At 46.6% G+C, this 12,817-nt stretch overlaps 2 protein-coding genes; both read left to right on the top strand.

Annotated features, from left to right (window-relative positions):
* Positions 1–9,780: 9,780 nt before the first annotated feature.
* Positions 9,781–10,207, top strand: GSTUM_00009541001 (uncharacterized protein; the record flags this gene model as incomplete). XM_002840773.2 has 3 exons in its annotated part: positions 9,781–10,003; positions 10,049–10,119; positions 10,169–10,207. Exons 1-3 carry the CDS (start codon positions 9,952–9,954, stop codon positions 10,205–10,207), a joined length of 162 nt encoding a protein of 53 aa, XP_002840819.1. The 5' UTR covers positions 9,781–9,951.
* Positions 10,208–11,195: 988 nt separating this feature from the next.
* On the top strand, positions 11,196–11,799 carry GSTUM_00009539001 (uncharacterized protein; the record flags this gene model as incomplete). XM_002840772.2 has 2 exons in its annotated part: positions 11,196–11,225; positions 11,290–11,799. The coding sequence occupies 2 exons, from the start codon at positions 11,196–11,198 to the stop codon at positions 11,470–11,472; spliced, it is 213 nt and encodes a 70-aa protein (XP_002840818.1). The 3' UTR covers positions 11,473–11,799.
* Positions 11,800–12,817: the final 1,018 nt, after the last annotated feature.

Below are 12,817 nucleotides of genomic sequence, written 5' to 3'. Positions count from 1 at the left end.
ATATCCGATATGGATTTCCTCATATTCGCTGGATCGGACATCATCAGTATCACTCTCAACATTGTTGGCTGATGTTTCTTGCTTAACCGCTTTTCCTTTTCCTTTCTTTGTAGGGCAATTTCTTGCCATGTGACCTGTTTTCCCACATTCAAAGCATTCTCCTTTCTGTCGTCTTGATTCTTTGGAGGATTTGGTTTTCTTCTTGAATACCCGTGGGGTATCGTCTTCAGAGTTGCTGGAGGGCTTGTGTCGTGGTTGACTACTACTGCTAGAGGATGTCTGTGTCTTGTATCTCTTAGTTTCATGGAGGATGGCATCCTTTCGTTCTGCTATTGCAATTATTATTGCAATATCGTCGCCGTCTTCATCGAGTCGTTCTACTTCTCGCCGGAGGGTAGGATGCATAGTGTCATAGAATCGTCACTTCAGGATGTATTTGGAGATACTTCCTTTCTCCACTCGGTCCTTATACATCATCAGATTCATAGCTACATCTGTGATTCTCTTAACATGCGTTCCATTAACTTGCTGGAGCTGGTTGAATTTGTTGAATAGAAGGTCGTTGGTGATAGAGGATTGGAATCGGCCTTTCAGGTAATCGAGAACTGTAGATCCTCTTAATCTTACATTTCTGCCATATTCCTTATAGCATTAGTGGTATGTGTCGGTTGCCTTTCCCTCGCAGAAAGATCCAATGTATAGTCCTGTTGTAGGGTCTTCCACATCTTTCCCTTGCAGGAGATGATAGTGTGAGAGTTCCGTCACCCAACAGTCAAAGGCTTTGGGTTCGAGGTCTTTTCCTTCTCCTGTAAACTTTGCTAGAAGGTGGTGTTTAAACTTAGGAGGTTCAAATACTGTGGGTGCTTCCTCTTCTTGAGCTCGAGATTTTCCTTATCCAGAAGGCCCTCCTCCTGAAGGCCCTCCTCCTGTACTAGCCATGTCTAATTCACTACTGGATTCGGGGTCGATTGGAGGTTCAAAGGAAGGCTTCTTTGCTGGGGTAGAAGGAAATTCTCCTGGGGGTTGTGTACCTTCCGTGTTTGCAGGTTCTCCAGGCTCTTTAGCAGAGTGCCAGAGTCATTTCTTTTTTGTGAGGTCTTGTCGTGGGATCTGCTTCCCACTCCTGGTCGTCAAAGATTCTATCTTGGATTTGAGACGAAGCCGAATGTGCCGTGGTTCTGCTGCTTCTCTCTGCTAGTGTTCTGAGGTGGATATCGATAGGTTGATCAAGCCTAAATCCAGGAACAGGTTCTTAACCACTTGCTGAGGTTAAAAAAATGTAATATGTTCACAGGGTGCTATTCACATAATCTGTAACGTGTTCGCAAGGTGCTAATCACCTTATCAGTAAAGGATACGATAGTTGGCAGGCGGCCTGCTCTTCCGGAGAGGAGGCGAGAGCTGAGAACTACAGGAGGCTTCGAGGGTGTAGTGAGGAACAAAGAAGTAACCATTCAACCAAGTATATTGAAATACTGTCTGTCGAAGTCTGCCTTTTCTATCGTAGAAACAGGCGGTCTTTTAAATACACAAATCTGTTCATGTCTAGCATGAACGAAACTAATCAAAGGTATCAATCGATACACTTTGGTGAAACTAATTAAGTATCAAAGCGATACTTAAAACAAAACATAAAACAAAACCAAGTATCAAACGATTCTTAAAACAAACCAAGTATCAAAACGATACTTAAAACAAAACATAAAACAAAGTCCAATAACTGAGTACCTGTACCAGTTACAATCAGTCTAACTCTTTGGGGAATATGTGAAGTGATAATCTCGTTCCTTGTCAGTTAGATTCCGGTACCATCCCAAATAGTGACTGGCACCCTTGTTGATGATAAGCGGAGCGAGCAAACTACCACAGGCTGAAATTGTCTCTATGACAGTGATAAGTTCCTGCTTTCCATTGTGAGTTACCCAAGGATTATGTCTCCCACACCGATAGATAACCTTTGCCCTCACTGCAAAGCCCATTAAAAAACCCTTCTCGTCCATGTTGAAGATTTGGGATGATTGAAGACTGTTTTGTCGAATTAGGTAGCCTAATTTTGCAAAATAGTCCTGAAGCAAAGCAGGATCGTTGGCATCTGATCACAGCCTTTCCAGCTGGGTACTAAGCTTTGCAGCCAATGATGGATTACAGGTAAGATATCTCTTGATCCAGTTCTTTCCTAGAGGTGGCTGGTGACTCCCCGCTTCTAATCATTTCGATTCCAGATGCAGTGCCATATCTTTAACCATATCGAGCTGGGGTGGAAATCCTCTATCATCCTGCTTGCAACACCACTTCTCTATCGCTTTTTCTTCGGCACTAGTAATGCGCTGTTGGTCTTAATGTCTTTCAACTGCACTCAAATGAGTTCCTGCAACCTGTCGGTAAAGTGTTCGCTTATTAACTGAAAATTCTTCTGAGGCCTCTGGCACAGACACAGGATTTGTTGCTCTTTTGACTGCCTTAATTGCTCTTTGAAGCCGTTCTTCATACTGGGATGCTTTCCTCAAGGTTAGTTTACCCATGCCGATAGGAGGTTTGTTGTTGTTGTCGCAGAACAGATCAAGAGCGGGGAACCAAAATACTAATTATCCATGTCTCAGAGCACGTCAGCACCTGTGTCATACCCCGGTCTTGTGTCACATCACGGTGAAATACGTTACCCCCTTTAACAGAAAGAAACCACAGACGATGGGAATGCACGTATCTACCACACACCCGTCCGCACCTCTGAAATATTCTTTTATCTATTCGATACAAGGCCTATAAGCACTCATTCGCCATCTACACTTTGCCGTTGATTATAGGGTAATGTCTCTCTTGAGCCGAGACAATCTGGTGTGTCTTGAAATCTCCACCGTATCCACTTTAAAGGAGATTATCTTGCAATCATGCTTGGTCTAGAAACCCCTGCCGGGAAATTTTCCACAAGCCTCTGGAGGAGGCGCCTGAGGTGGTGTAAAAGGGACTTATTATAAGTCCGAAAGAAATTAAGTTATCCGAGATCGAGAGACCAAGGGGGCATAAACCCACAAAAACAACCGAAACATGGAAATACATGTCCTCTTTTCAGGAATGTCTGGGGTCTTTAAAGTTGTCTCAAAATACTAAGTATGGAACAAGACGCCATTGTCGGGAAAATATACTAATAAAACGATGAAGAAATTCACCATGTGAGAGATATGGATGGGAAACCAATAAAAGATGTGAAGCTACAGGAATTCAGTGATTGTACGTAACCTTCATTATTCCACTTTAATGTGACACTGTTCCTCCGACAGTGACAAGGGGGTCTTGAAGCATCTATACCCTCTCTTTTACCCATTAACGGCTGTTCTGGGCATTCTGAAGGCCATAAATAAAAATACTTCGTGCTCATGATGTCGAGCTTCGGGTAAAATCAATTTCCTCGTAATTTGGGTTTCTTTTATTTGACTCCTATTTATATATCCCTCCCTACATTCTCGTTTTGTCTAGCTCTGGTAAGGGTCCGCCGTATATCTCATGCATTCAATGCAATTTCCCCCGGTGATTCGTTGCGGCCGGGTTCTTGTCCATTTCCATGAGTGAGTTCTCCTGGAGTCCTTCCATCATATCCCTTTCCCCAGCGGTATCCATGCTTCTACGACGAGGGCGCAAGAGTGCCCAGATACCTGCTCCGATAGCGGCAAGAAGGGTGACACCACCAACGGCGCCCCCAACGATTGCACCGGTTGAGCTAGAGCTTCCGGCACCTGTTATGCTAGAGCTTCCGCTACCGGTTGATCTAGAACTTCCGCTACCAGGGTTAAGAGAATTGGTATGGCTTGCTACTCCGGCGAAGAGCTTGCCTAGGCTACTATCAAAGCACTTGTCATCTGCTGGGCTAGTGATAGTGGCACCGCTTTGTCCACTTTTAGGAATTGTTAAATCTCATCATGCAAAACACAGGAAGCGGAGCGGAACGGAGGAGAGAAGAAACTTGCTTCCCACCGATAACAACGTAGATGGTCGTTGGCACTCGATACTCTGGAGGCTGATACTATACTTAAGGCACTAAGAGAGATTCTTCATATCGTAGAAGTACGACCGGCCATTCGTATCATCCAGGTGGTAAAAAGAGGTTCTGGTCTCCCTCACCACGGACCATAGAAAGTTGTCTTTACACGCCCGCGTTCCAGCCCGCCAGTCGAGCCCACTGGGAGACAATGGAAGTAGGACCTGTTTGGCTCTTCTGGCACGAACGGCGCACCCCTTCGTATGATTCCCTTTCTTCTCGGATATCCGGTGAACCGGGGCCGACCCCCAGTGAGGAATCGTTGACCGGAGCTGTACGTATTATTATTTAAACAAGCCAAGAATCCACTCTTGTGACAAAATTGCTTCCAGGATGGATGGTGGATAATACTATGTGGACAACAAAGGTAACTACTTGTAGCAGAGCAAAAGGAGATTAGAGTGTACATTAGTATATATCCCCAAACAAGCTTCTATATTCCCGATACAACGGCAATCCCTAAAAACTCCCTAGTGCCTTGATCTGGATATGGTCTTTGAATAGGAAATTTCAAGTTGATAGAACGGGGGGAGCTAAACAAGGGAAGCTACAAATTGGGCTTTCGGGACAGGTCGTACAAAGTATTATTTGATAATCTTTGAGAACAATTCTATCAGACTTACAGGGGTAGATCTCCCTCGAGCTCTCCACGCTCTAAATTCAGAGGGAGAAAAAGGGGTAGGTATGAGAACTCGAGGGAGCTGTTGAGTGTTGTAGGGTACGGGAAACCACCCTGATTATGTTGGTGAGATTGTATGATGGTGTTGAGGGTAAACCCATGGATGTGCACACATGTTAGTTTGTCTATTTAGTTAGCAACAGGCTCGCTCCTGAGAATTGAAGTAGAACCATCACATCAACCTCCTAGTCCAACAGCTGTGAATATTATGATTGGTGAAGTGTTAAGCTCCCAGAGCGAGGCGCTGGGGACAGCGTTTCTGACTATTGGGTACTCCTTGAGTCGTGGCCAATAATAATTCAGTGAATTACAGTCGCAGGTGAAGATATGCCTCTTAACTCACGATGGTGGTGCACCCCTTTGTGACCACGATAAAGCGTCTCCGGTCACACCAGGCAATACCTACAGGTAACCCCCATATTCTGGAAGCAGCTCCAGCTGGATATAGCTGGGCGCAGATTTGAAAATTGACACTTGCATAGAGTGCAGTCTTCCCAACCGTCCGGGGCGCCCTACAGGGCCCTAGCTGGTTGTAGTCCCGGGAGTCCCGGGCAGGGTGGGTGAGGGCGGCAGGGCATGCCGTCCGTCCCCCATAAAGACGACCGTCCGGGGGGGGTTGACGCCCGGACCCCGCAGTCTTAGCACAAATGGCATCTTCCGGCGGTTATCCGCAGGCCCCAGTCATTACCTGCAGGGCCCAGCCGTCGCCTACGGAGCCCGGCCGTCATCCGCCGTCACCCGTAGAAACCTTGCACATCTCACCCTCTGAGAAACCTGCAGGGCCCGCCCGCCCATCCCGGGCAGTGGTCTGGACGGACGCCAAGATGCCCGTTCGGTCCGCCCCCAAGGATGGACGGACTGGACACTTGGTTTCACTAATAGAGTGGATAGGGTGCTCGAGTGCCGTAGGCGGGGGGAAGGTTGTTGACTAGAGGATGCATTGAAGCAGCTCGAGAGGGGGGGATCAACTTATGAAGACTTGTAAAACATACCCAAATTCTTTAAAATCAAAATCAAAAAATTAATTCGTGACTAGGATAGATGGACTTTCTAGTGATATCCCAGTCGCAGGATGACCAAGCGAATTTCTTTACCACCGGGATGGAACATACCCAAACCCCACGACCGGCGGTTGCATTTCTATCTATCAGGATAAATCCAGAAAATTATCGGGAATAGCCAGCGATCCGATAAAGGTTCAGGACAACAGCGTGCGACTGTGCTCAATACTCGTCCAACGATCTCGCCTCGGATATGAGGTCTCCTGGTAAGGAACAACCCTGTCTCGGGGGTCTTCTGTAGAATCTGACTTCCCAAGTCCAACGTTTAAGCTTATACTCTGTCCGACACTCCTCCATAGAGTCACTGAAGGCAAATGTACATGGAAAAACCTAAATAGTTTGTAGCATCCCGAAGCTCTTGGGAAGTCGTGACCCTCGGCTACCGGTCCCATTTGCTGGTCCCGCAGAGCACCAGCATTGTCTCCAGGTAATTGCTCCAATCCTTTAGTGACTTGTATGAGCAGGGTATCAGAAATACTGATTGGAGACTGCTCCTTCCGTGTGGTGAGGCCGGTGCAACCCCTGATCTTGACCTCCGGCCTTTTAAACTGCTATGACTCTCCGGAGCCAGTAAGACCCCGACTGCACCGATCACGAACTATCACTCGGTCAAATCGAATCGCCAAGGCGTTCAGGCAGCAATCAAAAAGAGGGGTAAGATTTTCTCCGCCGCTTCTCTCTTTTCTAAAGACACACACTCTCTCTCATTCAACTCGCTTTCTCAACTCAACTGACACATGTGGAAAAGCCAGGAGTACAAATAAACGATCATCAAGCCTTCTCCATTTGCTCCACTAAACTCCACGCATATCCATCGCGATCCCCGCTCATCCGTGCAATTTTCCCTTTCCTCAGCTTGTTCTCATCGCTAACAAAAGAGAGAACAAAAGAACAAAATAATAGGCACCACAAAGAACTCTCCCGCCGCCTTGCTACCTCCGCCCGCATTATCAATCCCACTGCCGTACCACCCCAGTTACCGATATCAATGGCGGGTTGGTACAACCCATTGCCAATTGGACAAAGCATAGAGAACCCAACCGGCGGGTAAAAGAGGCGTGTCTGGGAGGACGGGGGAAAAAGGTAGGGCCGGTTGCCAGCCCACCGCGGGGTCATAGCTCCATGACGCACGGCCTATAGAATACCACTACAAGAGTCCCCCCTTTCTGCTCCCTTATCCTGCAAGATTATCACTCTTCCTACACCTCGCGTTCGTTATTTCTCCCATTCGTTATTTCTCGCGTTGTTTATTGCCCACCCGCCCTCCCCTCTCAAAACCCACTGGCGCCCCCATTGTCACCTCGGGAAACATCGGCCGTAATGATCTCCCCTGGCAAGGGCAGCGGCTTCCTATCCACCGCCTCCGACAGTGGAACCAGGTACTTTGTTGGCTGGGTCTGGGCCCCACTGTATTCTCTTATGGCGTTATTCCGCGTTGGTTGTCTTTAGTATCTCTTTCTGTTAGACTTAGCTACTCCTAATACATTTGCCGGACTTTGGAAAATTGGCTTCCGTACTTACAAATGAAAAGACAGACTCAACAAAGATGCTCCAATTTCCTTCCATGCTCCCTCTACCCTCCGCACTCCCACTCCCTTTCGTACTCCCGCCGACATGCTGGCATACCGTTCGGAGACGTGATACGACAAACCAAAGCACGAGTGGGTGGACAACAGAGGGGCCGGCGATACGGCCAATTAGGTTAATTGGGCAGGCGGACTAGAGAGGTTTTAGAATCAAGTGCCCATTTTAACTAGCTCTGTAACCAGGACAACGGTAGGGCGAATGGCCCTAGACAATAGTGTTGGCGATGGTGAGTTAATTCTCATGATAATCTGCGATAGTGGACACTAAGAGAACGCGGCACCATAATCGATTTTGTTGATAGTAAACAAATACTCTAATTGGTTGGCGCCGTCGTTTAATTCCATTTAGTGTCACTTTGGTGAGCATTACCTTAAAACCTCCCTTCAGTTCATTCTTCAATTCTTCGCTTACCGCTAACCTATAACATGCTATAGTGCCACACTCCACTCTAAAACCTCTCTAAGGGCGGAACAGGCGGGTGGATAGTTGACTAGCAAACTGACAAGAGAGTAGGCAGACAGGCGGGCAACCGGACGTGAAAACAAATCAGTGGACGGACAGACAGACAGATAATCGAGTAGCCGAATGCGCGAACAAAGAAATGGATAGACGGACGGACAATTTAGCGGATCAACGTGTGAACAAACCGACGGATGCCCAGATAACCAGGTTGACTAACGGGTACGGATAGATTTGGTGGAATATTGGATATACTGCTCCTCCAGCTATCGAATATGCTCTGGGCATGCCGCGCATGTTCTAAACATGTCAGGCAGGTTCTGAGTATGCATGAGTTGTGAGCATGCCGAGCAGCATTTCCAACACGGCCCGATGTGTAAAGTGCCAAATACTACAGACTTAACTTAGTATCACCTATTAGCGCTAGTTCATTTCTTCCTCCATCCCCCGGATATGGCGAGATTGTCTCCCATACTTGATATACTGTATATCTTGGCCACCTCCGGGTTGTTGGACGGAAACCTTTCTTGGCTGCTCCGCATATTTCCCTTACGGCAAAAACTCAACAACCCTAACCCTTTGGACCTATATCAACCACTCCGACGCCTCTATGTTTGACTGCCGGATAGTCCTACACATCAAACAACACTTGCGAAAACACCTGCGACAACTCAATTTGAAGGCCTTACCCCCATCATGTGGAAATGCCGAATATCCTCGGCCGTACTCCAAATCTTATCCTCGGTTAGAACATACCCTCGGTTGAATCCTCTCACCCTCGGCCGAAATGGGCGGCAGTGGAATTGAGCATGATGAAGAACACGGCATACGCTGGAAGTATGTGGAAATGGATCAAGATGATCCAGAGAAGGATAAAAGGCAGCCTGTTTTCCCTTTATTAGTTGTTTTCGTTCATTATCCAATCTGTCTCTCTCTTTTCTCCGTTACCTATATTTGGGCCAAATCAGTCTTTCCTTTATTATTTGTTACCTATTTTCTTCCTGATAATATTTCTCCGGCTAATTTCCCAAAGCCAAAGAAATCTATTATGATATTGACATGCTAGAAGTGAAAGGAAAAACGATGAAGAGAAAAGAGAAAGATGTGTTCCACTGGCGGAGGCATTGGCGGGTGTCGCTGCCCTTGCCGTCGGGGATGGTTGCCACCGATATGTCCCAAGGTGGCAATGTGGGCGCCGGGGGTGCAGGTGAGGGTGGTGGGTGGGAAATAAAGAACGCAAGCGGTAGGAAGCAGGAAGTTTGGTGATCTTGTGGTGTTCGGGAGAGGTGGATCGTAGTTTATGTATTGGGGGTCCACGGGCCCCTCCTGGTGAGCTATGACTGCGCTCTGGATGGGCAACCGGCTATACCTTATTCCGCTAACCTCCGGTGGACAGTACCCTTCCCTGACAGGGTTCCCGACGCTTTGCCCAATTGGCAATGGGTTGTTTCAACCCGTCATTTAGGATATTCAATACTGTACGATATTTGCACCTTTGTCTAGCCATTCAATTCGAGTCAACAGTGTCCAAATCGCAGCCGTAAGCCTTGTTGAAAACGGGTCGCTTTAACAAAACCGTGCGGCATAGCTTGATCCGACCCTCCGCCACCCTCGTACCCGGACAGTTTCCTACGTTATCAGCCCTCCAATATTGAGGGTCAGGATGGGTATCTCGGGCTCTAGGAGGGATGGATAACTAAGGCAGGGTTTCTGCTCGCTTGTTGCCAACCGCAACATGGTTTGGCACATGATGGACAGAGTTGTGCGGAAGAGATTGGCTATAATTAAACGAGTCAATACTATTATGACAAATACCAGAAATTTCTGTTTTTTGTCGGCAAGAATGCTCTTGAGAATTTTGGAAGGGGATTGGAAGTAGGGTTGGTTGGCTGAGTAAACTTGACGAAGCTGTTCGATGCTGAGGAGAAGCAGGAATTTGACAGTGGTAGGTATCTGTATGTATCAGTTTTAACCAGGAACAATCCAATTGTCTCGTCGAAAACTTGTGCGACAATTAGTAATGCCACAAAATCAACCTGATCGCTTTCACTTGTTCTCATTCAGCTCTCCGTTTGATTATTCTAATTAACTAAACGGTAAAGACAGGAATATATAAATTACAGGGAAGACCGATGTCGCCCCATATTTCCCTTGATTACCACATATACACTCTCGTCCAGACAAGTCTCCTTTTCCTCTGGGTACTCCACGCTAATAAATGAGAGATAGGCTTCATAAAGGCTCTCACCGTCCGTAAACCCCGCTCCGTTCCTTTGACCCTCCCGTATTACTTCCGGCGGGTACATGATTTGACTCCGTTTTAGAAAGCAACGGGCTAACAGGAGGCAGGACAATACCAAAACGACAAAACGAAACGGCGATGACTAAATGCGCTGTGAATACTCTGCACAACCAAAAGCGGGGAAGTTCACTAAAGTTCACCAAGGTCGCTCCACATCTCGCTCTTTCAACGACTCTCTCGCTCTCTGCTTTCTCGCACTCCACGACTCCACGACTAACTAAACTAACTGACAGGAAAAGACAGCAGTATAAATAAACGACAAAGATCACCTATCCTATCCTTCCTGCGATCACCGCATACCGGTATCTCTGACGCCTCCCATACTCATCTCCATTTCCTCTTGTGCGCTCGCATGCTATCAATCATGCTAACGAAAGAAAGGAATGATAGACTCCAATTGCCTTCCGTGCTCCCATTGGCGTCCGCGCTCCCACTGCCTTCCAACGCTTGCGTGCTAACAAAAGAAATTCGGAAACAAAGACTCTCGACTGTCTCTATATCCCCTGCCATTCATATCCTTCTTCATAGGAAGTGCTCTCCCAAAGTGCATAACCGAAACCTCCCCCCAACAAAGCGAATGCGCCAAAACAACAAACAAGGGGCGGGGGTGAACGACCAAGCGGGGACAAATGGACGGGCGGGAATGAACAAAAGGCCGGCTCCGGAAACGTACAGTGAATATTCAGACGAGCAATAAACGGACGGATAGAGATGCCGACGGACAGATATGCCGACGAACAAGAGTGCAAAGTCATGAGCATGCCGAGAAGCATCCATGATTTCCAACACTCCGGCAGGTACATCATTTCCTCCCAGGGATGCGTTAATCTAAAACGCATCTCCGGATCCTTTATTCGAACGACGGAACAATATCCTGGACATGCGACCAGTGCCCACAGTTTACGGCAGTGGAACCAAAATTCATAGCCTCCGTGGGTGATTGTGCTCATACCAGGGAGTCGCTGACGAAACGGGTCAGGCATGGGATCAGGGGGAAGCAGAGTGGGCTAGTGACGGAAAAACATTCTGTTTCTGGAGGTTAGCAATACCAGAGAATATATATATATATAAAGTATGATACCAGAGAATATATATATATATAAAGTATGATACCAGATCAGAAATTTTGGTTCGTTACTGATTTTTGCGCCAATTTTGTCAACAATAGACATTTTCAAATTTACAGCCTCCAACACGATCTTGTCAAAAACAAATGGAATTTTCACACCGTCTGGAGAATCACTTCTTACTCAATTCTGCAGAAGCGCGAGTAAAAAGGATTGGATTGAGTTCACGACTTACGATTGTATGTTTGGGGCTCCATGTATGGGGGTTTATAGCTACCGCGTAGCTCCAGCTTAGCCTACATTTTCTCCGTGGCTTTATAATTTATCAGGGCGATCTGAAGTTTTATATTAACTACCGTTTTCGTAGTCTAGCGTTATTATATATTGGTAGATTCTCATAGGGGTTGATGTTCTCTAGGGGGGGGGGGGTGGAATTGGATGTCTTCGGCGTAAAAACGTCCATCGAACCAAATGTTTTGATCTTAGTATCATACCGAGGTATCATATAAAAAAAAACATCTAAAGTTCGCGCCGAAGTTCCTTATGGAGCCCATCCTACGGAGTCCATCAATTTAAATTCGCAAGGAATCAAAAAACAATTCTAGATTTAATGAACATGCTTGTACTAGAAGCGCAAAATGCCATGCCCTAATTTTACTTTCCACAATCCCTGGTCCACCTGCTCATGGCCGGTTTCACCATTTCCATGCAATAAATAACAGCGCCCGATATCTCCAAGTGAATGCCACGAACCAGTTGATCCTCCAATCGTTTGAATGGCATTCTTTGAAGAATTGAGGAGTAGGAGGTGACTTGAGGCCCCTTCTCTTTCTTTAAATCTTTAAAGTAGAAGTCCTTTGCCTCGGACAGTGCCCCTCCGGGCCAAATTCAGGCATTTGAGCATACCGTAATATATCACAATTAGAACTCTAGCTTTTAAGCTGTCTCTTATATCCAATATAGTTTGGAATAAAGGGAGAAATCACCACAACCCCCCCCCCACTTCATCCCCCTCAACCATCACAACAACTTAAAATGACATGCCTATGCTCTAAAAATAAAGCAAGCATAGGTTCTTGGTATTGAAAGAAAGAAATCTTGGGGTTAAACTAGTGGGTTGTACGGGAGTCATTCCCGAAATCTACCAAATACCACATTTGAGTTCTTGGAGTTCCCGTACTTTTCTTTCTTCGTAGTGCGATATAGAATTGTGTCTTAAACATCCTTGCATTGCTTAGAGCGTATCAAAAAAATCCCCCATGTGCCTTGTAAGTTGACGAGAAAGACCTCTGTGAGACCACTCAGTTTGTCGGGATAGCCGGCGGTGGTGCCAAACCCTGTTACGGTAAAATGCTCTTTGCGGAATTCGAAAAAAACAGCTGCGGGACAGCCAATAGATACAAACCTTCGCCGGACATGTTCCCTATTGGCCAAGTCTCGTTGAAAGGAGCAAGTCATGAGGTATGTGTTGACTAATTTTTTATTTTTATTTTTGGAGAACTGATTTCATGCCTGCGAAATAGGGAACAGCCGAGGAATGCCCGGGTTGATGGGGGCCCAGCAATGGTCGCTATTGACTACGGAGGTACAGTACAGCGCCTAAGTTTTGTATGTTACACTCGCAGTGGG

This window comes from Tuber melanosporum (genome assembly GCF_000151645.1).
Source record: "Tuber melanosporum whole genome shotgun sequence assembly, scaffold_58, strain Mel28".
NCBI lineage: Eukaryota > Fungi > Ascomycota > Pezizomycetes > Pezizales > Tuberaceae > Tuber > Tuber melanosporum.
This window is presented reverse-complemented; position numbering and strand designations above follow the sequence as displayed.